This window comes from Plasmodium knowlesi, assembly GCF_000006355.2.
Source record: "Plasmodium knowlesi strain H genome assembly, chromosome: 8".
NCBI classification, from domain to species: Eukaryota; Apicomplexa; class Aconoidasida; order Haemosporida; family Plasmodiidae; genus Plasmodium; species Plasmodium knowlesi.
The window spans coordinates 1,763,091-1,787,070 of record NC_011909.2 but is presented as its reverse complement, the minus strand read 5'-3'; the positions used below and the strand labels follow the sequence as shown (position 1 = coordinate 1,787,070).

At 40.8% G+C, this 23,980-nt stretch overlaps 6 protein-coding genes across 6 annotated transcripts; 3 read left to right on the top strand and 3 right to left on the bottom strand.

Annotated features, from left to right (window-relative positions):
* Positions 1-1,082: 1,082 nt before the first annotated feature.
* PKNH_0839300 (IBR domain protein, putative) lies at positions 1,083-3,005 on the top strand (the record flags this gene model as incomplete). Its single annotated transcript, XM_002258974.1, has 1 exon — positions 1,083-3,005. The coding sequence occupies one exon, from the start codon at positions 1,083-1,085 to the stop codon at positions 3,003-3,005; it is 1,923 nt and encodes a 640-aa protein (XP_002259010.1).
* A 455-nt stretch (positions 3,006-3,460) lies between these two features.
* PKNH_0839200 (phosphatidylethanolamine-binding protein, putative) lies at positions 3,461-4,410 on the bottom strand (the record flags this gene model as incomplete). The annotated part of the gene is made up of 3 exons (XM_002258973.1): positions 3,461-3,606; positions 3,738-4,091; positions 4,323-4,410. 3 exons carry the CDS (start codon positions 4,408-4,410, stop codon positions 3,461-3,463), a joined length of 588 nt encoding a protein of 195 aa, XP_002259009.1.
* Positions 4,411-5,812: 1,402 nt separating this feature from the next.
* Positions 5,813-8,920, bottom strand: PKNH_0839100 (inner membrane complex protein 1a, putative; the record flags this gene model as incomplete). Its single annotated transcript, XM_039114026.1, has 5 exons — positions 5,813-6,867; positions 7,000-7,904; positions 8,100-8,314; positions 8,412-8,561; positions 8,723-8,920. The coding sequence occupies 5 exons, from the start codon at positions 8,918-8,920 to the stop codon at positions 5,813-5,815; spliced, it is 2,523 nt and encodes an 840-aa protein (XP_038969657.1).
* Positions 8,921-12,238: 3,318 nt separating this feature from the next.
* On the top strand, positions 12,239-13,783 carry PKNH_0839000 (uncharacterized protein; the record flags this gene model as incomplete). Its single annotated transcript, XM_002258971.1, has 1 exon — positions 12,239-13,783. The coding sequence occupies one exon, from the start codon at positions 12,239-12,241 to the stop codon at positions 13,781-13,783; it is 1,545 nt and encodes a 514-aa protein (XP_002259007.1).
* Positions 13,784-14,980: 1,197 nt separating this feature from the next.
* PKNH_0838900 (EH domain-containing protein, putative) lies at positions 14,981-16,570 on the bottom strand (the record flags this gene model as incomplete). Its single annotated transcript, XM_002258970.1, has 1 exon — positions 14,981-16,570. One exon carries the CDS (start codon positions 16,568-16,570, stop codon positions 14,981-14,983), a length of 1,590 nt encoding a protein of 529 aa, XP_002259006.1.
* Positions 16,571-20,102: 3,532 nt separating this feature from the next.
* Positions 20,103-23,777, top strand: PKNH_0838800 (conserved Plasmodium protein, unknown function; the record flags this gene model as incomplete). Its single annotated transcript, XM_002258969.1, has 1 exon — positions 20,103-23,777. One exon carries the CDS (start codon positions 20,103-20,105, stop codon positions 23,775-23,777), a length of 3,675 nt encoding a protein of 1,224 aa, XP_002259005.1.
* Positions 23,778-23,980: the final 203 nt, after the last annotated feature.

Sequence of the window (23,980 nt, the reverse complement as noted above, 5' to 3'; positions counted from 1 at the left end):
TTGCGTACACGAAAAGGCTCACCCTCAGGATCGTTTTGAAAAATCAGAAGAGGAACTGTCAAAAAATAGGGCTCATTTAAAGATGTATTTTTTTTTTTTTTTTTTTTTTTTTTTTTATCGTAAAATTTGGAAAACTGTTACGCACCTACCATGTACAATTTGCTTTAATATTTAATTAAAAAAAAAAAAAATGTATATATATAGTTAGGAAATTCAATCTTCCTTTTAGAAAAAATTATGGGGTTTCCCTTTTTCCTTCCCTCGTGCGGTGGTCATTTTTTTTCCACTGTATTGCCCACCATTTTTCCCTTCTATTGCCCCCCACCCCGGAAAACACTCCAAAATGCAGACTATGAATAAGGGGAACACTCGGACCAAAAAAAAAAAAAAAAAAAAAAAAAAAAAAAAAAAAAAAAAATCCAATTGGGCACCCCCCCCCCTGGCGGTGCCAAAATTGACTCAGCTGCGGTCCGTAATTACCTCGCGTTTGCCACGATATCAGAGATCCTTCCCTTCTCGGTTCACCTATTCTTTTTTGTTTCTCCTTTTGCCTATTTTAATCTTCACCTATTATTGTCACTCATAGAACGATTACTTTCGCGTGTAGTCCCAGTCCCCCTTCAATGGTTCCACTTTAAGGGGCACCACACCCTAACCACGAAACAGCGCAAAGAGGGGAATCTTGTGGCTCCGTTTGCAGAAAGAACTGTATAAGGCGCTGCACCTCAAAAGGAGGATGATCATTCCACCCCCATCGGGTGGATTTCCCCCATTGATTTACACTCGCTGATGCTGATAATCTTTGTGTGTAACGCACGTGCAGCGGAATTCCTTTTTTAAAAGACCACAGGGCTGATCCCTGGAGGCCACTTACCAGGTGTACCCTCCAATCAAGTAGGGTATACACATGTCAGCTATTCCAATGGCTAGCCAAAATATAGAGAAACAAAAATATAAAAAAAAAAAAAAAAGCCACATGTACACATGACATGAAGCAACCAAATATGCACCTCTCCTAAAAAAGGAGAAAAAACAGATCCCCATTGGGCCACTCTCCTCATGCTTTTCCTTATACTCCAAAAATGAATATCCCGAAGGAGGACGACCCCGCCAGCCGAGCGATAGATGTTACCATACAACTTGATAAGGACAAAAAAATGAAGGTCGTAAGGAACGTTGTAAAAAACGTTGTAAAAAACGTTGCGAATTCCTGTGATGTCCCTCATAACAAAATTGGCAACTACCAGACGAGCGAAGGAAAAGAAACGGATGAATCCCACGAAGAAGGAATGAAAATCTACCTACAGTATTTCCAAAGAAGAATGACCAAATATAGGGACACTAACATTTATGAGGTATATACCTTAGAACAAGTCGAAGAAAAAATGAAAGAAACCATCATAGACGTTGTCAGCCTCACGAATCTTCGCTACGATTATGCATACCGTTTTTTAAAGTCGTACAATTTTAACTCAACTGATTTTATCGAAGCATGGTTTAGGAGCCCAAAGGAAGTGCTCGCCAAGGCACACATATCTCACCTCAAGGAAGAAGATCTCTGTGCACATTATGCGAGTGCAGAAACCGCTCCTCCATTACTACCATCCACAAGTGACACAGGTAAATCAACTCCAAAGTTTTCCCCTGAGCAAATGCTTCAGACGGAGAAAGGCACAAAATATACATGCCCAATCCTACTTAACGAATATGATATACAAGATACGCATACACTCAAATGCGGACATCGATTTTCGAAGGAGTGCTGGAGAGGCTACCTCCAAACAGCCATCGACAACGACTTTTACGAAAATATAATTAATAAAAAATGCATAGAGCCAAAATGCCAAGAACTCATCATGAGGGAAGACTGGAAAAACATTTCTGACGAAAACAACGATCTCCTTGCACAATATGATAAGTTCCTACTTCAGATATTCATAAAGAATAACCCCAGTTTGAAGAAATGCCCATATGATAAGTGCCCCTATGTAATCGAATCTGTGATGCTACCCGATAATGGAATCATTTGCAAATGTGGATACAACTTTTGCTTTAACTGCACGGAGGAATTTCACAGACCCGTCACCTGCGCTGTCATTAAACAGTGGAATGACCTACTTAACAAGGGTGTACATAATATTAAGTGGATTCGTTCGCACACGAAACAATGCCCTAACTGTGCCAAATCGATTGAGAAAACGTCTGGTTGCATGAACGTGAAGTGCATCTGCGGGTTCAGCTTCTGTTGGCTGTGTCTACAACCGTGGACACACCACAAGGGTGGATTCTACCAATGCAACCAGTACGTCACGCAGAGGCGCGCGGCGAAAGCGGGACAGAGCGATGCACCACATGATGCACCACATGATGCACCACATGATGAACCAGATAATGAACCACATGATGAACCAGATAATGAACCAGATGATGCACCAGATAGCACACTGGGTGGTTCAAAAAGTGATACAGAAAACGATGTGCACAGAAATACCCCTAACGAGGCGCTGAGGCTCACACCGCAAAACCGCAAAAGCGCGCACGAGGCGCTACACAAATTCAGCCATTTCAAAACCAGATTCGACGCTCACCAACATGGAGAAGAATTTTCCATAAAAACGCAGCTTCTTTTCCTTTCTCAGTTTTGCAAGTCCAATAACATCGAGCCAATGCATCGTATATATCATTTTCAGAACTCCATCATACAAACGATTAGATGCAGAAAAATCCTGAAGTGGTCCTACGCCTTCGCCTACTTTGCCACTTGGGATGACGAAAATAAAAAATATCTCTTCGAGTACCACCAAGGACAGCTAGAAAAAAACTTAGACATTTTACAAAAAAAAACGGAGAGTGTAAATTTGGCTCATTTCCTGACCAACAATTTGGATGTCAAAGTTGTTCGGGAAGTTGAAGAGCTGACTAAAACAGTCGATGTCTTTTTTAAAAATATTTGCGACTTTATGGAGAGCACGTTTAGCTCGTGTGCTGAAAAACTCTCTGGTTGATAGACATTTGGTGCAGCATAATTAATCTGAAGCAACCGCCACGGGAAAAATTAGCCACCCACTGCAGTAGCAGCGGAGGCGTATCATTTCGTTTAAATTTAACGACATTGTCTCGACTCAAAAACATTTTTTTTTTTTCGTATGTTTTTTTACTTATGTCCTTGCTTTCCAACGGAGGAGAGCATCAGTCATCATTGCAAAAAGGGGAGAATACATCCCTACCATTCACAGAGTGTAAACCCAACCGGGGATTTTTTTTTTTTTTTTTAATCCCCTCTGAAGGGTTATCTTTGCTCTTTTATGGAACCTCATGTAGGAAAAACGAAAAGACCTACAATTCCTTTCACGCTTCTAAAGTGACAACGCGTAGGGACATGGTGTGCACTCATGAAAAAATCTGATTGCCACTCGAAAGAAGCTTAACCAAATGGAGGTGACGAAATACCCGCTACTATTCAACTTGGAATCCTTCTCTTTGGGATTGTCATGGCATACAAGGACAACCTGTCGAGCAGCCCCTTCTCGTCTCGACTCATACTTTTCAGGTAGGCCATCAGTTCGAAGTAGTCTGCGTCTTGTGACATTTCTATGTGGTCTGTTTCTGCGTTGTGAGTCAGGTGTGATGTAGACATATGGAGCATACACCCAAGGGTGTAAACGAATCCAACATGGATAGCTAGTAAACCACGCTATATGCCACCCTTCAGAAATATGCAAACTGTGTGAACTTACTTAGCGCATACAGAGTAAACAACAAACAATTGCTCTCTTCTTCCATGGCGGAGGCACATGGTCCCGTGTATTTCGCCTCGCCAAACGAATTTAACCCAGTGACTGCCTCCAGTTCGTCGAAGTTTGTGGAGTGATTTATTAAGTTAACATGTGAGGGTATGTTCCATGCCAAGAGATGAGTCACTACTTTGGAATTAATAATACTGGTAACGGTCATGGCGTAGGACTTGGTTTCGCTATTCCTTTGAAACCACTCAACGGAGGGAAGCAGATTCTCGCCCCCACAATCTGTCCCGTAAAACTTATCATCCAGAGCTTTCACCTGTTCCGAATTGCATTTATCCGTGCCGAGATCTAAAAAGGTTAAAAAAGAAGGGGGGAAATATGCGCGGTGCGTTAATGCAAAGGTGAGAGGGGGGGGGGGAATACAATGTTGCGACACTAACAAACATCCCTGAAAAAATCTATTTTTCTAACGCAACGATATAACACTAAGCAAGTATTATTTTCATTCTTAAAGTGAAGTTGGCATATTTTTTTTTTTTTTTTTTTTTTTTTTTTTTCTCCCCCCCTATTTATCCACACCCGATAGTATCAACTCAATCTTCCCGTGGGCCCACTGGACACAGAGGAAGAGGAGAAGTAGGAAGACAGAAGACTTGAGGGGATACATTTTAAAATTGTGTAGTTATTAAAGTAGATAATTTTATTTCCTTCTTCTGAAGGTACACTCTTTTGAATGAGAAAGAAAAAAACTCGCTGGGCACATATAAAAATGACACTCTTCGTTGTATGACCTACTAACGACGTCTACCTATATGTTGGCATTTATACAAACCCTGAACCCTGATCAGGATTAGAATATTCCATTCCTATACCTCAAAGAGATAATTCAAAAAAAGAAGTCCAAGCAATGTTATGCATATCGGGTGTACATACACTGGAAAGCGCATGAAAAAAAAAAAAAAAAAAAAAAAAAAAATTGTTACTTCCTTAATTCTGCTTTGTACCTCTCACTAGAACATGCAATATTTACCAAGAAAAGGATTTTTTTAATTATCCATCCGCTGATGATTTGCCCCCTTTAATCCACAGAGCTCAACCATAAAATTGACTTCACTACCGTTCCATCCTACTTGCAAAAAAGAAAAACATAGGATGGTCATTTTGTAGATGATTTTATTAACCATTGGAGCAGAATAAAACTGCTCGAAGTTTTTCTCATGAGGATATCAAATTGGGGAAAAAAGGAAACGGCAGAAAAGACGCCGTAAATTTGTTACAATTCTCCATGGAGAGAATGTTAAAAAAAAAAAAAAAAAAAAAAAAAAAAAGGGGTCTCTGCCTGATGTGCTAATACGAGGTAATGTACTTCCTCGTAGGCACAGACAATTTACGCACCTCATCATTGGGGGCTCTCTGGAAAGCCTTTCCTCATCAAGATTTAAAAATGTATGTAGACGAGCTCCACTTGGAAAAAAAAAGTAAAAACATAAAAAAAGTAAAAAAATGAAAACATAAAATAAAAAACGAAATAGCTGCCCATATGTAACGTGGCGACGGTGAGACAAACCAACACGCATTTCCATGTGGAGGAAGAAGTTAGTGAGCAACTCCCACAGGTACCCCATTTACATGTGTAACCCCGATACTATCTCCCCCACAGGTTCATACATATACGGAGATGCGTATTGTTCGACCTCTTCAACCAGTGAAACGGCCATCTGAGGAACTCCTCCTCAACTTGTATACCACTCACCATGTAGAATGGGCAAAGAAGAAGAAAAAAAAAACAAAAAATGCCAAATGTGTCAAAAGTGCCAAACGTGTCAAAAGAGCCAAAAGGAGAAATAAATACAGAGGATTAGCGGAGGTAAGAGAAGCACCTTCCTTCTTTACCTCCCAAACGGTTATAGTACCAAATTGGCCTTATCGCAAAAGGGAATACGACCCCATGGGTGTAAACAAAGGCAGTTTACAGGATACCTTCGTGCTTGTCTGCCTAAAATTACCGAACGGTGTTCAAACTGCTAGTCCAAGGCACCACACCAAAATGGCGCCACCAAGTGCCCTCCTCAGTGTTTGCAAAAGTAGCTACAGCATTTCCCCTCCGAAGCGCACGTATGACCAGCGACCCCTTCGTCATACATCCTTACCTCCATATCCCCCGCGGGGGTATGCACCTTTCGCTCATACTTATTAGTATCCCCTTGGCAGCGCATATTCTCCTCCTGTATGTTCTGTACTATAACTCTGTTGTATGCATTTTCTATGTTCTGTATATTCCGTGGGAAAAAAGGAGAAATGAGGGGGTTGGCAGTTTTTAAAAAATTTTGATTTTTCATAACCTCTGATATTACTGGATTCCTATTTTGTAAATTAAAATTCGCATTAATACTTGCCCGAACGAAGTCGTCTTGGTAAAGTTCATGTGTCCTTAGTGTGTCTGTCTGAATCCACTTGTTCTGCAAGTATGTCATGGCTAGAGGGTGTGATGGGTACAGAGAAGCCACGGCTCCTTCCTCCAAATTATCTTGTTTCTTCATTTCCTTCATAAATTCATCTACACATTCGAAATTATATCTGTCCTCATTTTCCGATATGCCACTAACAGGATCATTTGTATTTTTACAAAACACATTACAACTCTTTCCCTCCTTTTGCATTTGCTCCGACCCTTCATAAGCGTAAAAGATATTTTGCTCTGCGTTTACCTTTTCTATTCCTTCGACTTGTCTCCATTCCTCCACTTTGGTTTGGTCCATTTCGGCCTGCTCTCTCCTTAGAACTTCTATCATTGGTCCGTATTGTGCAACTTCGCCAATTTGTATGATTTCCCCATTCGGAATAGCCATCTCCCTTTGTTCCATCACCCCACCCTTTTCAATAACGATAGTCTCTTCCCCCTCGCCACGCTCTTCCTTGTCTTCCCCCACTTCCTCCTGCTTGCTCGCCCTACCCGAGACTTCGCCTTCCTCTTCCAAAGCACCTTCCTTCATTTCTCCTTCGTGCATCCTTCCCTCTTCCGAAAATTCTGTGCCTTCACTTCCGTCCTGCTCCTCTTTTCCAGAGTTGCTGTTGTTGTCCTTGTTACTGTTATTGTTGCTCTCGTTTTCGCCTTCTCCTTCCGCTGCGTTTAGAGTGAGTATGAAAATGGGGGAGCATATAAAAGGCGTCATGTAAAAATGTTAGAGCGGTAGTGAAAGCACTATCAAACGGGGATGTACACCTCTGATAGATACTTCCTTCGAATCACACCTACCTCGATAGTACGGATATAGATCCCCATATTCTCTCTTCTTCTGTTCAGCGAGGTGAGCATTCACGCGCATCCACATGGCATGCACATCATCCTGTGGTAATTCATTAGGATTCACAGCGCAAGCCTTTTCCATGTACTTCCTATACTTTATTTGTACATCACAAGGAATTGGTCTTATCACATCCTGTATCTTCAGATATGGTTTCTCCTTTATGCACTCTACTTGATAAACATCTGAGATCCACTTAATTTTGGGGATGATTTTTCTCCTGACCGGTACAGGCACAAATGTATCCCTAAATTTCAAAACAGGCACTTCTACATTAACAACCACAGGTTTAGGGACCATATATGGAACTGGCACATCCACAGAAATGGGTACATGCTTCTGCACTTCTATATTCTTCACAATTTTCGGTTTAAACACTTGTTCTATCCGTGGTGTTGGTAAAATCGAACCATTCTTTTCATTCATCTGCATTAGAGATAGCTCATTTCGCATGTCAAACGTGGGGTGAGCTGTTCCTCCTTCGTAAGCTTCTCCATATGGTTCTCCCCCAACTACAGCACTTCCCCAAGGAGTTCCCATCCCTGCATGTGTTTCCATCTGTCCTTGCATAGGTCTACTAAAAACGTATGGAAACATTTTATCCTGGCCCATAGATATTGCCTGTCGCCATATTGGGGCCTCATTCATTTGTGCATTACTAATCAGCTTAGCTCCTTCAGAATAATTTTTCGTTTCGTAAAATCTGGAATTTCTAGCATCTTCCTCATCCTCCTTTCCTTCTTTTTCTTCGCCTGTGTCCCTTTCCTCATCTGTGTCTTCTTCCTTCTTTTCCTTCCCGTCGTCACTGTCGCCGTCTGATTTTTTTCTTCCCTCCGTGAATCCCTTCGGTACGTACCTGAGCGGAGTTGGATAAATGGCCAGCTGCCATGACTGAGCACGGAAAACGCAGCATGTAGGTGGACACTTCAATTCGTGCAACATTTCAATGGGTAATAAAAAGAGAAAAAGGAAGAGTATAGGAAAAAGGTAGTGCAAAGGTATGGACAGAATACTGTCGTGTCCTGTCTTATCCGATTTCTTTTTTCCTTACTTGATGACATATTCCACGGTCTCAACCTCCTGGAACCTCTGCATCTCCTTCACCTTGGGTACTTCTACAATTTTCTCTACGATCTTCTGTTGGAAGACTGGCCTCTCAATTATATTTTCCTTCACCTCTACCTTAGGGACATATTTGAAGCAGTACTGAATTCGCGGTACATCTACGATTTTGTCAACGAATTTCACCTCCGGCACTTCCACAACCTGAAGTAGTGAGGAGAAGAAATAATGTGGAGGAGTGACAAAAATATTTGCGTGGCATGGTGGTCGAGGCACACATCAACCGGGGGAAAGAACCTACCTTTTCCACAATTTTGGAGTAGTACTTGGGGACCTCCCTAATCTTGCTTTCGTACGTAATTTTTGGAACCATCGTTTCTATGGTACGCACGAAGGGCACCTCGACTGTCCTTGTCACGATGTCGACTGGCTGGTACGCAGTTATGGCAACCTGAGGGGTGAGGAGGGGAAAATAAATGTAGGATCATACGAAAGGGGAAAAAAAAAAAAAAAAAAAAAAAAAACACACAAAAAAAAGAAAAGGGCATAAAGAGGGGAGGGGGGAGGAACATTGTATAGCACCTAAAACGCGCAGAGTCCCAAGAATCTTACGTATTCCCTCTCCGTTCGCTGACCAATTTCGACAGCTTTGGACTGGTCGGGCTCCCCCTCGATGATCTTTTTAAATTCCCCATTCTCCTTCCCCAACCGTTGATCGAACAGGTCGTGCCTTCCTTCGTGCACGAGCTCTTTCGTGTCGTCGCTTTCCTCCCGACAGCAGTTGCTGTTACCCTTGCACGCGTTAAGCATCTTTGTTAAAGGGGAGTCTGGAAAGGGTGGCGATTTATTTTTTTAGTGCTTGGGCGAGCAGAAAAGATGCTTCACCTTCAGTTGTTGTGTGTGTCTGCGCGTATGTACATGCGTATGCAAAAGTGTTTCCGCTCCTTTTTATTCTTGTGTTTCTATTAGTGCTTTTTTTTTTTTTTTTTTTTTTTTTTTTTTTTTTTTTTGTAAGCCTCGTTAATTTTCCCTTTTGTCTAAAACACGGGACAAAGTAACTTAGGTCTATTCTGTTGGCTTCCTTCTTCGGGGTAGAAAAATAAAATAAAGTAAAAACAGCAATGAAAATTGAAACTAGCAAAATGAAAAAAATAAATAAATAAAATGAAATGAAAAAAAGTAATGCAAAACAAGTTAACATTGGATCACCACGCATAGGCAGTGTACACCTCTCTGCAGAGTCAGTTGCACGGTCGAACATTTCTGTCCCTACTTAGTCCATCTGCCCCCAAGAATGTGACAAAGTCTTCACCTCAATGTGTGCATTGCCTTATCCACATAATACATCTTTCCTGCATGGCGGCAACACCCCTTAGTCAATTCCAGTGCTGCTTTATTCTAACCCACAAGTGGAAGGTATTCCCTACAAAACAGCATTCCCCTGCGTTCTCACACACGAAAGATTAATTCTACTTTGAACAAAGGAATGGAGCAGCATATAGAATTTGGTATTTTTGCCCCTTTGGAATTTCACCGAAATTTATCTGATGAAGAAAAGAATTACTTGCACTACTAGATGACCTCTATTTCTATATTTTTTTTTTTTTTTTTTTTTTTTTTTGGGAAAATTGAGAGTGACAAAATACAATATAAACCGTTGTAATTCAAATGAAAAGCGCCTATGCCCACCGATTGGATAATATAAGGACGCATCAAAGGTTGTCTTCACGACGACCTTACACCCTTTCGAAGTCATTAGCAAACTGTGCACTCCTCTACCCATCCAGTTCATCCCCATGCCCATTAAAAAAAAAACCAGTTCATAGTTCCTTCGAAAGTATGATCAAAAGAAGGATTACATTATACATACCAATGTTCAGAAAAATGAGGACAATTTTGCTAATTACGTTGAACGACGGAGTTAAAAAAGTTTTTTTTTTTTTTTCACCCCTCTTTTTCTTTCTATTTTGTAAATTTCAAAAGTTCCCAATTCTATTCCGATTAGGAAAAAAGCAGGATAACATGTCTTCCCTCTTTAAAGTGAAACAACAACGGGGTAGTGTGTGTGTGTGGGTGGGGGGCATGACATTGAGAATAGCAGCGGAGGAAATACCTCACTCAAGAGGAACTATGCTCCCTTTTGACGTAGTGAGCATATAAGCTTATTGAACCATACTCATCCCCTTCAAAAGGCAAAACATGGCCCATTTCGAGGAACGTACAATTGGTTCGCCCTTCCTGAGGTTATTTGTTCCTAAAACAGGTACACCATGGGTCCCCCTTTTCTATATCTCCTGCCCCCTCCAAAAAAAAAAAGGAAAACTACTACTTCCTAGCTCTCCCATTTGAGATGCCAAAACGAATTCCCTCCTAAGGTAAGTATTTTCCCTCTTCTGATTGCTGAACTTTTTTTTTTTTTTTTTTGCCCTTATCGAACGCAAAGAGGGTTCAATTTGTGCCCCTTCAAGAGGCTGCACCGAAATGCATGTCCAACATATGGCCAAAATGGGAAAGTAGGGATGTACCAAAGTGGGTGAAAGAAAAAAGGTTTCATATTATATATCCCCAATGGGAGTAGCACAAATATACCATTACTAAAAATAAACTCGTTTGAGAAAAAAAAAAAATATATTCATTTCGTGTGTTTCCATCTCAGGGGAAAAAATATCCTCCTTACCATTAGAATAGCAGAATTGGGATAACAATGGGAGCGCACAGAATGTGTACTTCACCATGTGGGACAATGCCAACAGTTTTCTCACTCCTCAATGGGATGTGCATATGGGTGGGTATAAGTCGTTCCCAGGAATAGGCATACATGCTGAGGAAGGGATGAACAATACTGTGATGTGAACTGCCGCTGAAAAAAAGGGCAAACAACCTATGCAACATCCTACAAGTTAATTTTCTGACGAAAAAAAAAAAAAAAAAAGTACCACATGATATAGGTAGACGCATGCTCCGTGTGCCTCTTCTTTTTTCTGTTATCAATTGACATATGTACGCTATTCCTGCCACAACGCTTTTTTTTTTTTTTTTTTTTTCCCTTGTCTACATGTGGAATGCCCGTTCCGCTTTGGAAATTCTACTCCCGGTGTGGGGAATGCAGAACAGTTGCGGCAGGAATATGTTCCAAAGAAGGGGAGGAAAAAAATGGCAAAAAATTCATTGTGAAGAGTAACACAGTTTCAAATTTGACTGCCTTTTTTTTTTTTTTTTTTTTTTTTTTTTTTGTGCTTCCCCCCCACACACCGATGCACCCCATTTGTACACAGGATTCTACAAATTGTTTTTTTGGTTTCTTGTTTCGGCCGCATTTATCACGTCGTTACATTCCTTTGTAATTTCACCACTTCGCCACTTTTTTTTTTTTTTTTTTTTTTTTACCTCAAAACGGAATTTCCCCCCCGCGCGAATACACCACAGGTGTGCACATATGAACGACTGAACAGAAATACAAAAAACAAATTTCCGCAAACTACATCCGCTTAATTGTCCAAATAGTTTTTTCCCTGTGCTGGTAGGTGTATACACACACTTCGCGTGCGCATAGGTATATTCCCTTTCGAAGGTGTAAAAAAAAAAAAAAAAAAAAAAAAAAAAAAAAAAAAAATATACAAATATATATATATATATGAATATACTGCTTACTCCTATTTGTAAGTATGCCAGAAAGTCAATACCTATATGGACCCATTCGTGCCCAGTATAGTGCTCACTTAATTTTTCCCCATTGTTACTCCACGCCGTTTGCGCATTTTTCCCGCACGTTGTTTGTCTTTCACCGTGTTTTCGCTAGCTCGATTGTCCACCGATTGTTCACTGACTGCACATTTTTGTCTACCGACTTTTTACCCATTCCCCATTGATTGCCCCATTGGGCGCCCAATTTCTCACCCAATTTAGCAGGCTCTAAAAAATTGGACGCATATTATGAGATTACGCAAATTCCTGTAAAAGGACGCGCCCTCCACACGGCCATTTTTAGCTGCCACTCCGTAAAGGGGCGCTTCCCGCACGTGAGTCGCATAGAATCCATTCCACCTGCTTAAGAGCCACTTTACCTTTTTGGAGATTTCCCCTTCGGTTGTAAGCCCTTACACCCCTGTCCCTACCTCCCAAGGCAAAATGCTGAACAACTGCGGAGAGTCCAACTGCAGGGGCTACGCGCAGAACCTGTGCGATCAGCAGGGGAAAAAGGGAACCATGCAGAGGGACCCGAACGACCAGTACTACCAAGTGGCCAGCAATCTTTTCTCCAACGGGGATGGCTCTGACAGAAGGGAAGGGAGTTCGATGGGTGGAACCAGGGTGCTAAACAGCGGAGACGCACCCCCCCAGAATGCCAGAATACTCAAACCGCTGGTCCAAGAAAAAGTCGTAGAAATTATGAAGCCAGAAATTGAAGAAAAAATAATCGAAGTGCCACAAGTTCAGTATATAGAAAAACTTGTAGAAGTACCGCATGTCATCCTCCAAGAGAAATTAATACATGTTCCGAAGCCAGTGATTCATGAGAGAATCAAAAAATGCCCCAAGACAATTTTCCAGGAAAAGATAGTGGAAGTTCCACAAATTAAAGTGGTGGATAAAATAGTGGAAGTGCCTCAATATGTGTATCAGGAGAAAATAATCCAAGTGCCAAAAATCATGGTACAAGAGAGGATCATTCCAGTACCTAAAAAAGTGATCCAAGAAAAAATTGTCGAAATTCCACAAATAGAATTAAAAAATATAAACATTGAAAAGGTGCAAGAAATCCCAGAATACATCCCAGAAGTGGTGAAGAAAGACATTCCATACACACAGATAGTGGACAGACCATTTCACGTCGAAAAAATTGTAGAAGTTCCTCATGTTCAGCATATATACAGAAATATTGTCTCCCCCCAATATAGACATATACCTAAACCTGTGGAAGTTCCAATGGCACATTATAGGACATTTCCTATTGAAAAGCTCGTCGACAGGAATGTGCCTGTCCCAGTTGAGCTTCAAATAGTCCAAGAATTTCTATGCCCCAAAATTGAAGCCAGATATAAAGAAATTCCTGTCCCTGTACATGTGCAACGAATTATTGAACACCCTATTCCTAAGGACGCCATGAACAACCCATTTCTTCTACCTCTCTACTACCAAGAAGACAATATCGATACGACATCCAGTAAGGGTAGTTCCAAGAATTGCTTCCCCTTCAACTGGAATAATAAACAAAACGCTACAAAAATTAACAAGGGCACCAACCATCAATCTGTCGAACTCTTACTACATAACGACAAATATCACAATAAGGTAAACATAAATCATGATGCTAACATGAGAGCCAAATTTGTTCCTCCTTCTGGAAATGTCTACCCTAGTACACACTTGAGAGATGATAACCCGCTAACTGCGCAATCTACTTATCATTATCCAAATGGTACACAACACATTAGTGCCCCTCTTCACGGAAATGCGTCCCTCAACCACCTGTACAAAGCGCAACATGTTAACAGTCACACAGCTTACCCTTCCAACTTTAACACTGCCATGCTCTCTCCCCAGGATCAAAACGATATGTTTAATGGTAGCAATTCCATGGGTTTTACCCACCCAAGTGACACTGAAATGGGTAATGCTTATTCTCCAATTTCGGCCCTTGGCCAGGTCTCTCCCCATAGCGAGTTGAACTGATAGCCCTGGGGAGGAGGTACACCCATGTAACTACATGCGCATGGTACATACAGACATATGCGCATTTCCTCATAGAACCCTCTAACAGAGCGATTTAGAAAAATATGCACAATTGAACTGGGAGTCTACATTGAACGATTGGGAATGTTTCGCTTGGGAAGTGAGTTTTTTTCTCTCCAAAGGGGTGCATTTTTTTGTCAGAATTGTTTTGTTCCGTTTTTTTGTCCTTGTCCTGGTGACATTAATCCAGCCCAATTTGTCCAACCGCTTTCATTTTGCGTCATTTGATTACTTTCCTATTCCGTGTTCAAGTCAATGCGTGCAAGTACGCACACATGTACCCATTTTTTTTTTTTTTTTTTTTTATTCCTTTTTTGGAAACCAAGAACGTTTTAACTATTTTTCCGCCCTTCTTCCTTCTAATATAATAGGGTAAGCCACTCTATCACGCTGCACGTGTGCATCTACCGCGGACTGTCGAGAGGGCCTCGTCCATGGCAGCTCCACTTCCCCGAGCAAACATATCATCGCGATTACGAATTGGGTTGCTTTTTCAAAGTTGCGTTAAACGATTAACAAAAAAAAAAAAAAAAAAAAAAAAAAACTCAATTGTATGTACAGAATGCACATGAACATATATGTATATATGCACATACGCATTCACAAATGGGAATGAAAAACACAGGACATTGTTACAGAGCACAGAAAATGAGCCGAACGAAAAATTAAGATGAGATAAAAGGGATAGGGGAGTGCTGATCATTATAAACCGATCATTAAAAATACGTTTATGCTTCTTGCGCGTGGGGTGTAAATGTGCCCACATATAGATACATATATATACATACTCGTGTATACACGTGTGCTTATGTATTGGGGGGAATAGGCGAATGGGCACATTGCACACCTGTACGCATACTTCCCGCGTCCCCAGGGAAAAAAAAAAAAAATAGTTAGCTAGGCATGCAGCTAGCTAGCTAGCTATGTAGAGGACGCGGAAAAAAAAAAAAAAAAAAAAAAAAAATCGATTTACCAACACTTCAAATTGCTTAACAAATGTATTACTTGTGGAAAAAATTAAGACAAATGTTACGTTTTCGTAAATACTTAAAAAATGGGCAAATTAATAGGGGAAGTGTTCGCAAAAAATGGGCGTGTCAGAGTTGATTGTCTTGACCGCCATGTTCGCGCCACCGCTCAATACTCGTGTGAGTTTATTATATCCTTGGGAACCTTCGTGGGCAAATCAAAGCCCTCCGTCTTCATCTCGATGAAATGCCTGGCGAGGGAGTACTCGAACAAGTCGAGGTAGCCATCCTTGGTGATGTCGGCGAGGTTCCAAATTTTGTGCAGAACAGAGCTGGGCAATTTGCTCTTGATCAGGTCAGGCTTCACCTGTTCCCCAGACAATTTCCCAAAATCGTCGGGTCCCAGTTTGTAAAAATCGTCCGAATATTTCGAAGTGTCAATGGGACTTAACAAATATTTCTGTTTCACCCACATGGGAATTTCTCCAGAGGTCAACTCCAAAAAGGGAGTCAATTTATTCTCAACGATGGTGCCTTCCTGAGTTTCATATCGGGATTGATCAACGTTCATAGATTCTTTTGGGATCATTTCTAACAGTTGTGGGATATGTACATTTAATACTTTATTAATTCGTTCGATCTTTTTTACGTCCAGCTTTGGAATGTTTAACCAATCAATGTCGTTCAGTTTCTCTCTCATGAATTGTACATTGGGGAAATCACCCAGAGGTAAGTTGTAATCCTTTGCGACTTCTTCGTATACCTTATCCAAAGTTCTGATTAGCTTATTCTTAACATAGTTCTTCCTGAAGTAGGGTAATTTTTTCCTCAAGTGAGACAGCAAATACATGTGCACCTTCAATGTTCTACACCTTTTAATAAAATCGTTCAACCGAATCATGGTAGAATTTCTTGGAATCTTCGACAACTCCTTATACAAATCAGAGGCTTCTTCTTCGAAAATATTTCTATTTTCATCATGCATTAACTTCCTATCCCAAAATGAGCCTATATAAACTCTATTAACTTCTGGTGTGTTTATTACAATTCCCAGGGACCACATCAACGATCCGTACACCCTCATCAGCTGTTGCGTGTTAATCGTATCTGCCTTGTTTAGGATAATTCGTATCTTAGAATCCTGCCCTTTTATCGCTTGTATGCATCTTCTGAACTCGTCTGAAATGTCCAATTTGTGCGCGTCAAAAATGAGTAATATTAAATCTACTCTCTGGGCAAACCAGTATATAACCTTCTCGAAGTCGTATCCCCTACTGATTTGCTTGATTCCACTTAGAACACCAGGTGTGTCAATTATCGTTAGAGACTTCAACACATCGCTAGACGTGTTGGAACACTCCAACTTGGATAGGAAACTGTTTCCAAAACTTTCTAACTGAGAAAATGGCTTCGTTATATCACTAACAAGGGCATTCCCAGGAATTAGCTGTTCCTTCTCATTATACATCACTGCTACGAACTTATCCGTCGTCGGCTCTGGTCCTATTCTCATTCCACAATACTCCTTCTCTATGAGGTGCTTTATAAAGGTCGTCTTCCCTGTTGAATACTGACCAAGCAGAAGGATCATCGGCTTGGACAGAAAATCGCCGCTCGTTAAAAGCGGCTTGTAAAAATGATAGTAGTTGAACTCATTCTCCAATTCCAGGATGTATGTTTTGTACAGGGAGTACAGCCCCTCCAACACGTTGTCGTACACAACCGTTTCTTCCTCGGTCCTGTAGAGCAGTTTCCTCATTTTCCACTGTTAAGAAGGGTTGTGACAAGGGGCGGGGGGGGGGAGGAAACTCTCTTCGTAGCTCTTGCCAAAATGGCGCAACTCCGGCGTTAGCTATATATATACACGTCTGTGTCTATGACAATCGCCGCACTGTAGACGAACTACACCGAGTCGAACCGAATCACTACGTGCCAAGCTCGCTCCTCGGGGACGCTCACGTCATAATCATCCCTTTGGCATGTGTCTCTAGCGTGGCGGAATTCTATATTGTACTTTCACGCATGGGTGGGGGGGACATTTGCCTGACCTAATTTTCCTATTCCTATTCCGCGCCACACTTCTTCACTCATTCAATCACTTAATATTTTCTTTTATTTTTTTTCTTATTTTTTTTTTTTTTTTTTTTTGGTAACGCAGAATGTATTACTCTGTGCTGTTTTGTCACCCTCTAACAGAGTGCACGTTCGTCATTTTGGAGCACAACTGGGGAGGGGTCACTATTATTTGAAGTTAAAATTGGAGCAAAAGAAAAATGTCAAAACTTAAACGTGATTATTTTTATATTATATGTAAGGCGTATGGGTTGCAGCCTACCCCGTTGCAGGTATTCAAACTTTCGTAAATGGCAACAACTGCTCGGGGCGTTGGCTAAAAAGAACTATTTGAACAAATAGATACGAATAAGTGCGATGCGACGTAAATAATATACATACTGTACATGAAAGTACATGTAAACATTGAAACGCTCCGTACCAGCGTTCGCAGGAAATTGTTTGCCTCTCTCTACAAATGCGATCGCCGCTTCCACTACGGTTCATCCTTCCAATTAGAAAGTGAACTCTTTTTCTTCTTCAAAAACATGTTTTGCTGCTTAATTTTTCGAAATTGGTCCAAATTGGGGAAATCCAAAGAAAAAAAAAAAAAATGTCGGGAAAAAAAAAAAAAAAAAAAAAAAAAAAAAAAACATTGCCACACTATACGCATGCGCAGATATACGATGCTATTTTTATGTACTACAAAATTGGAATACATTTTTCACGTGAAGTTAAGTTTACCCATTGATTCAAAAATGAATTGACTCATTCGTCGACGTTTCAACTTCTTAAAATTTGACGTAATGCCTTCTTTGGCGAAATGGGAAGGGACGCTTACGCCGCGGCAGGATGTTATAAAGTGCCCCGCCCCGAAGAGCCGCTATATATAAATGGGTTGTTCGCTGCATATAAATTTCCTCACCGTAGTTGCCGAAAAAAAGAAAAAAAAAAAAATCGCAAATATTTTAATTCGCCACTTTGGCAAAAATTGCCACTTGCTCCTTTTGAAAATGCGCACCTCTACCGCAAGGAGAAAGAAATGAATCCACAATGGTCTTCCAAATTGTATACCCCATTGTATGTGAACAAGTGGGCAGGTGTCAGTTACATCGCTGAATAATTTACCGCGTATGTAGATCAACATGTTGTTATTTTAGAGCAGAGCTGACCTCCCCCCCTTTTTAATTAAACATCATCACCAGGCGAGGCATGCCACTACGCACTTCGCCCCAATTGCCTATTAAATTATCGCAATATAATTCCAGCTGAAAGTTCCCAAACTTTTTTTTCAACTCCGACAGTGGTTCAAGTGTGCCAACGAATTGAGGGGATATTTGAACTTGTGCGCCCTGTCGAAGCGAAATGAAAAACAAATACGTGGGAATGAAACACCATCTACACATTGTAAGCCAGGTCTGTCAAATGGAACAAGGCTAAAAATAGCAAAATGTTATAAACACAAATATGGGGGGGGGTCACTACCACGATATTACGGGCACCTCCTACATGCACAAAGAGTAAATCAAACAGATTGCACCATCTTTTTTAAGATAAAAAAAAAAAAAAAAAAAAAAATGATACATTACAAGTACAGGTACTGTTCTATTTGTAGACTCACAATGTGGCAAAAAGATCAATATAAATACCATCAAATTTTGTATCCCTTTTTGCCACATTTTTCGTAACACTTTTCACTCCATTTGGAAGGAAAAAAAAAAAATTCCGACGTAAGTTTATACACACTGATGTAGCACATGTTGTGGTTCCTCGCTGCACTAGTGGTAGTCAATCACAAACTGCAACTAGAAACCCAGTTTTCCATAAAATCGATCATCAAAAAAAAAAAATGGCAAACACCTAAGCAATACAAACGCACATTCTCACAAATGATTACCACTTGAGTATTCATCCCCTTTTCCGTTTTTCCAAATTAATTTCGATTCAAAATTGCCTGAACGTACAGGCGCAATTATTCATAAAATTGGCACAGCTAGGTAGATAGATAGCTATTTTTTTTTTTTTTTTTTTTTTTGTTCATAAAAAAAGTGGAAATTGTAAATACGGTTATTCTCCTCATTGTACATTTACGAAAACACACACAGACATCTTTACGCCGAGAAATGAATACTATAGTTTGTCGCACCTTACAATGAAGCCAGTAGACTCCTTCCCACAGCACATCACACAGGAACGTTTTAGAAAGTGTGCACCCTTGTGGCAACTCTCCTTTTATGGAACCATACAAGTGGGCTACGCGGAATGGCTTGATCATGTCGTGTCCTCAATTTTACACCAACTGGGTTGTTGTTCCTCATCATTGCTAATTTATTAAGTGGGGGAAAAAAAGAACTTCGTTGCTATTTTGGCGCAAGGAGTATGCTACCCCCGTATACATAAAAACACGGGAGTGCATGGGTATATTCCCCTACTCATTGTTCTTAAAACGAACGAGTAACAAATTCAAGTGAAGAAAGCTTCTCCACGGCTTGCATCGAATTGTGATACCCCTTAAAGTTGCTCCCCCGCTCTGCGTTTTAGTCGCCAAAAGGCACGAATTTAATGAAGCGGGAAGGCCATACACTTTTGCAGTTCTATATACACGTCATAGCCCAATGGAACATAGATGGCCATACGAAAAAAGAAAAAAAAAAAAAAAAATTAATAAATAAAAATAAAGCAAAACATATCATAACATAACACAATATGACATAACAAAATATGAGCGCACCTCGCGAATTGGCAAACCATTCCACCACAATAGTCGCTCCAAACCATTGCACTTTTCGGCCAAGTGAAAATGAAAATGCGGAAAAAAAATGTAAAAAATAGTATGTGACAAAGGGGAGGCCGAAAAGCAATGCTCCTGTGATCAAGGTGAAACAAACTAGGTCGCACCCCTAATCAACGCTCTTAAAACGTTTGGGGAGGCTTCCACGTACGAGACGAAAAGGTGGTTGCTTCTCGCCCAATGGGCACACGCAATTGTAACCATACCCTCAAACAAGCTTGTTCCGTTATCTGCGGACGCTAACACCCTTTCTACATTAGCAACTTGTTTCCATTCTGGGATTCTCATTTAGTAGTGAAAGGACACCCCCCCCTCACATAGTATCTTCGTTTGGAAAATTCACACTCAGGGGAGAGATTCCAATACCTGAGCAACTTTTCCCCTGTACAGGTCACAGCATGGAAGCGCTCTTACAGAAAGGAGAAAAAAAAACTAAAATGAACGAAATATGCAAAAGCTTTCGAAAAATGTTTGCCGCAAGGTCATCATCGGCGGAGAAAAGAGTAACTCTCACAGGGTAATCACCACAGCCGCAGGGCTCGCCATAATTCCTACCACTTTAAAAAGTATAATATGGACAAAGAGCGGCCCCACCGGAACAGACCGCAAAGCGTATACCTTGCTCAGAGATTACATGGTGGAAAGAAACCACGAAGGTAAACAAAATAGCGCCCTTTACAATCGCAATGAAAACAACGACTTTATCGAAAGTAATGGTCCTGGGAGGAGGGAAATTTTACACCATCGAAAAGATGCCATAGACATTGTTCATATGGACCGGGACATATACACATCGCTGAAAAATGTGTTTTCCCTAATTGATAGTATAAATACGCAAGTGGTGCAAAATGGATTAGCGATCAATACACAAAGTGGCACCCCCACCAGAAATGGGATACTGCAAACTAGAGCACTCATAAATGAGAAGGAGTACCTCTTCTGTGTAGAACTGGGAGAAGATAGCACAGTCGGAAATGCACATCTGAGGAGAAATATCTGTCCAGAAAAATTCACCCGTTATGATGATGAAGATCTTCTTCATTTGAAAAGAGAAATTCAAGGCGTCGATTTTTTTGCCTTATCTGCTCTACTCCGCATATACCAGAAAATCGTCAGAAAAAAATATAACCCCCATGAAGGTAACCCTTCCAGAGTACCTTTTCCATTCAACAGGTTGGAGATGTTCATCCTTCAAACGGTATGCTCACACATTGATAATCTACTTCAACGGAAGAACAACCGAAAAGATGATGCTCTGGGCAATCATCTACAAGAAAGTCCAAGAAGCAAGGCTCCCTTCCGTGCCATATACTGGGAAGTATTAAACATTTTACAAACCCTTATACACAACAAAGGGGAGTACATTGACTTCATAAATAGAGTGCTATATACACAGTTTCAACTTGTGGATAAGCACAAGCATCATTATAACTATGCCTTCTCCGTTGCTCTCCTTCCTGTTATTAATGAAGTACTCCTATATCAGTCAACTGGGTTAGGGTCACCTCCAACTGAGGAGGGAAACTCCTCTCCCTCTGCGTTATTTGCAACCATAGGTGGGAAGCCCCTTCACATGCAGAAGGAAGCCTTTACATGCGAATACATCGAGGAGAACTACCGAAAAATAAATCTACCTGCAAACAAGAGTGACTCCCCAACGGATGATGAACCGAGTAGAGATATAGATACCCCGCAGAATTCTGGAGAAGATCAACTTTCAGCGGAAGGAAGACAAAGTTGTGCAGATATCTTCTGTTCCCCTCTGAAGAGCGTCCGAAATGAGTTTAACCCCCCTACGGATGGTGCGAACATTTCTCACTTGCAACAGTATAGCATTTCCCTACTCAGCATAATTGCCAAAAAGATAAAGTATATGGAAAAGAGGAACCATATCCATGATTTAGGCCTCATACTTGAGGGTGTTAACACCCTTCTGCATGTGAGAAGCATCTGTGGGGAACATCTCTGCATCTTGATAAACCCAAGGGTTGAATTTTTAAAGGACGTCATTTCCAAGGATAAAGACAACAGCACCGGAGTTAGCCAGGAGATGTACATCCTTCTCTTTCTCGACTATATTTTTAATTTTTTAAAAAATTTTAAATTTGGTTCCAAGTCTATCCATTGGATGATAAAAAAGGGAGAATACCTTGAGGACTACTTTGTTAAAATTCTCTGTCTTTCCAGCAGTATTAGGCAGATACTAACAAGTGGGAGAAGAAGTAGTGACAGCAGGGGTGGCCCCCACCATCATGGACCCAATGTTGTGTGCACCAGTGATGCGCCACTCTATCGAGACCAAGCCTCAAAAGTAATCAGTAGAGTAAATAAAAACATCGGTCTGCTGATCAGTGAGGCAATTTTAAGTGCCCCCAATTATGGTTTGCCCACTCGTTTGGAAAGTAACCACATACTCAACGCCTACATGGCTTACCTACTCAATGACGTCTACCTGCAAAACAACAGCGAAATGAAAAAAATAATTCTTTCACATTTCGTGAAGAAGAATGAATTGTTACATTGGGTGAGTCAACCATGTGAGGGGAAAATTTACCTGGAATATATCACACTCTACAATTTTGTGAAAATTTTCAAAGGGAACATTAACCAATCGGAAAGGAAGGACGCAGAGAGGGTAGAGACGGCAGAAAGGGAAAGCGAAAATTTTGTGGAGAAAATTTTCCCCCTTTTTCGTACTTTCCTGGAGAACTGCATAAAAATGAATGGCGGAGAAAATGACGCAACAGAAATGTCGCTTGATCACCAGATGAAGCAACTCCTGCATGGATTAAACAAACTGTGCTACTTCTACGTTCTGTGCAAAAGGCATATAACAAATTCCAATTTCGTGGCACTTGCAAATTGTAATTTCTACGTTGCATTTTCGATAATTAATTGGCACATTGAAAAATGCCTGAACAGGTCAGAACTTTTTTTACCCCATTTTGTCAACATGTGTGTAGAGAAAATATCCGTCATTGTGGGGACGCTCAAATGTTTCGGCCTACCAGCGGAGGAAGACTTGGCCAATTGCCTCTCCAAATTTATCACGCTGACGCATGTGTGCATGACTGAAGAGAACAAGAAGAATCTCCTTTTTTATGTTTTGCCCTATGTGCAGCGTGCGAAAAAAGACGTTGGAAAATTGGAAACTCTTTTAGTGGGTACCGAAGTTTCTTCACCCGGTGATCCAGAAGGGAAAAATGAGTGTATCCCTGCAGAGGAAAGTCCAACCATATGTGAGGATGCGGAGCGGATAGGCAACGTGCATTGTGAAAAAAAAGCGTCTGTTGATATGAACTTTGAAAAAAAAACGTCTGATGACACCCCCTTACCCACCCATCAAAACCTGCATCACATGGAAAAGCGCATAGAGGAAATACTAGCCATATACGAGGAAAAACAAATTTTCCCTATCGACAGTAAGAAGATGTATGAACTGCTACACGAACTGCAGCACGAACATATCAGGGGAAGCCTCCTACTTAGGAAGGAAAATCAAATCCTGAGAAATAAGTTAAATTATATTTTCTTCAATTTTGATTCCTTCATTAAGGCACATATTACCCAAGTAGTTGCAGAACAGGAGTGGGTTGTTGCCCACCATGATGAGGAGGAGCAATTAGCTGAGTCGGGAAAAAATCTCGCGAGTGTTGAACTCCATCCCGCGGTTGACATGCTTGGAAAAGATACCGAGGAGGGAGACAACTCCATTGGAGGAGTATCCGCAAAAAATGTTAAAGAAACTGTTCCGGGAGGAGATCATCCAGATGGACAACCCAAACTAGGACTACACTTTGACTACGGACACGTCAGTGCCAAAAATGAATACTTTCGACAACTACAAAAATACGAACGAGAAGATTACAAAAAAATTAACAACGTTCTGATAAACATGTACCTTTGCAATCCGTACATATACTCCAAAAGCAAAGATGTTGTTGTTTCCAGTGGTAAATCTCCAAAAAAAGTAATTATATTGCCACAGGACACGTATCGAAACATACACAAGTTGGCCGTTGCCCGTGAAAGCAGCGACGGGCTCAAAATACTCAGGCGTGTTCACAATTCGGTATACCTATTCTTCATCCGGGTGAAGTTTTTTTTCAGCAGATTAAATTAATGAGACGCAGCGGTAGATGGTACTCGTTTGCAAACGCATACCTCTGTAGGTGTGTCTTCCCCAACACCTGCTCCTGTTTTCGTGAACTCCCCAGTGGGTGCATACATTTATATGCTTATTAACCGTTCATACATATGTACCATATTATATATGTTTTTACCCGCTCATTGTTCTCTTTCCCCCTTTTTTTTTTTTTTTCTTTT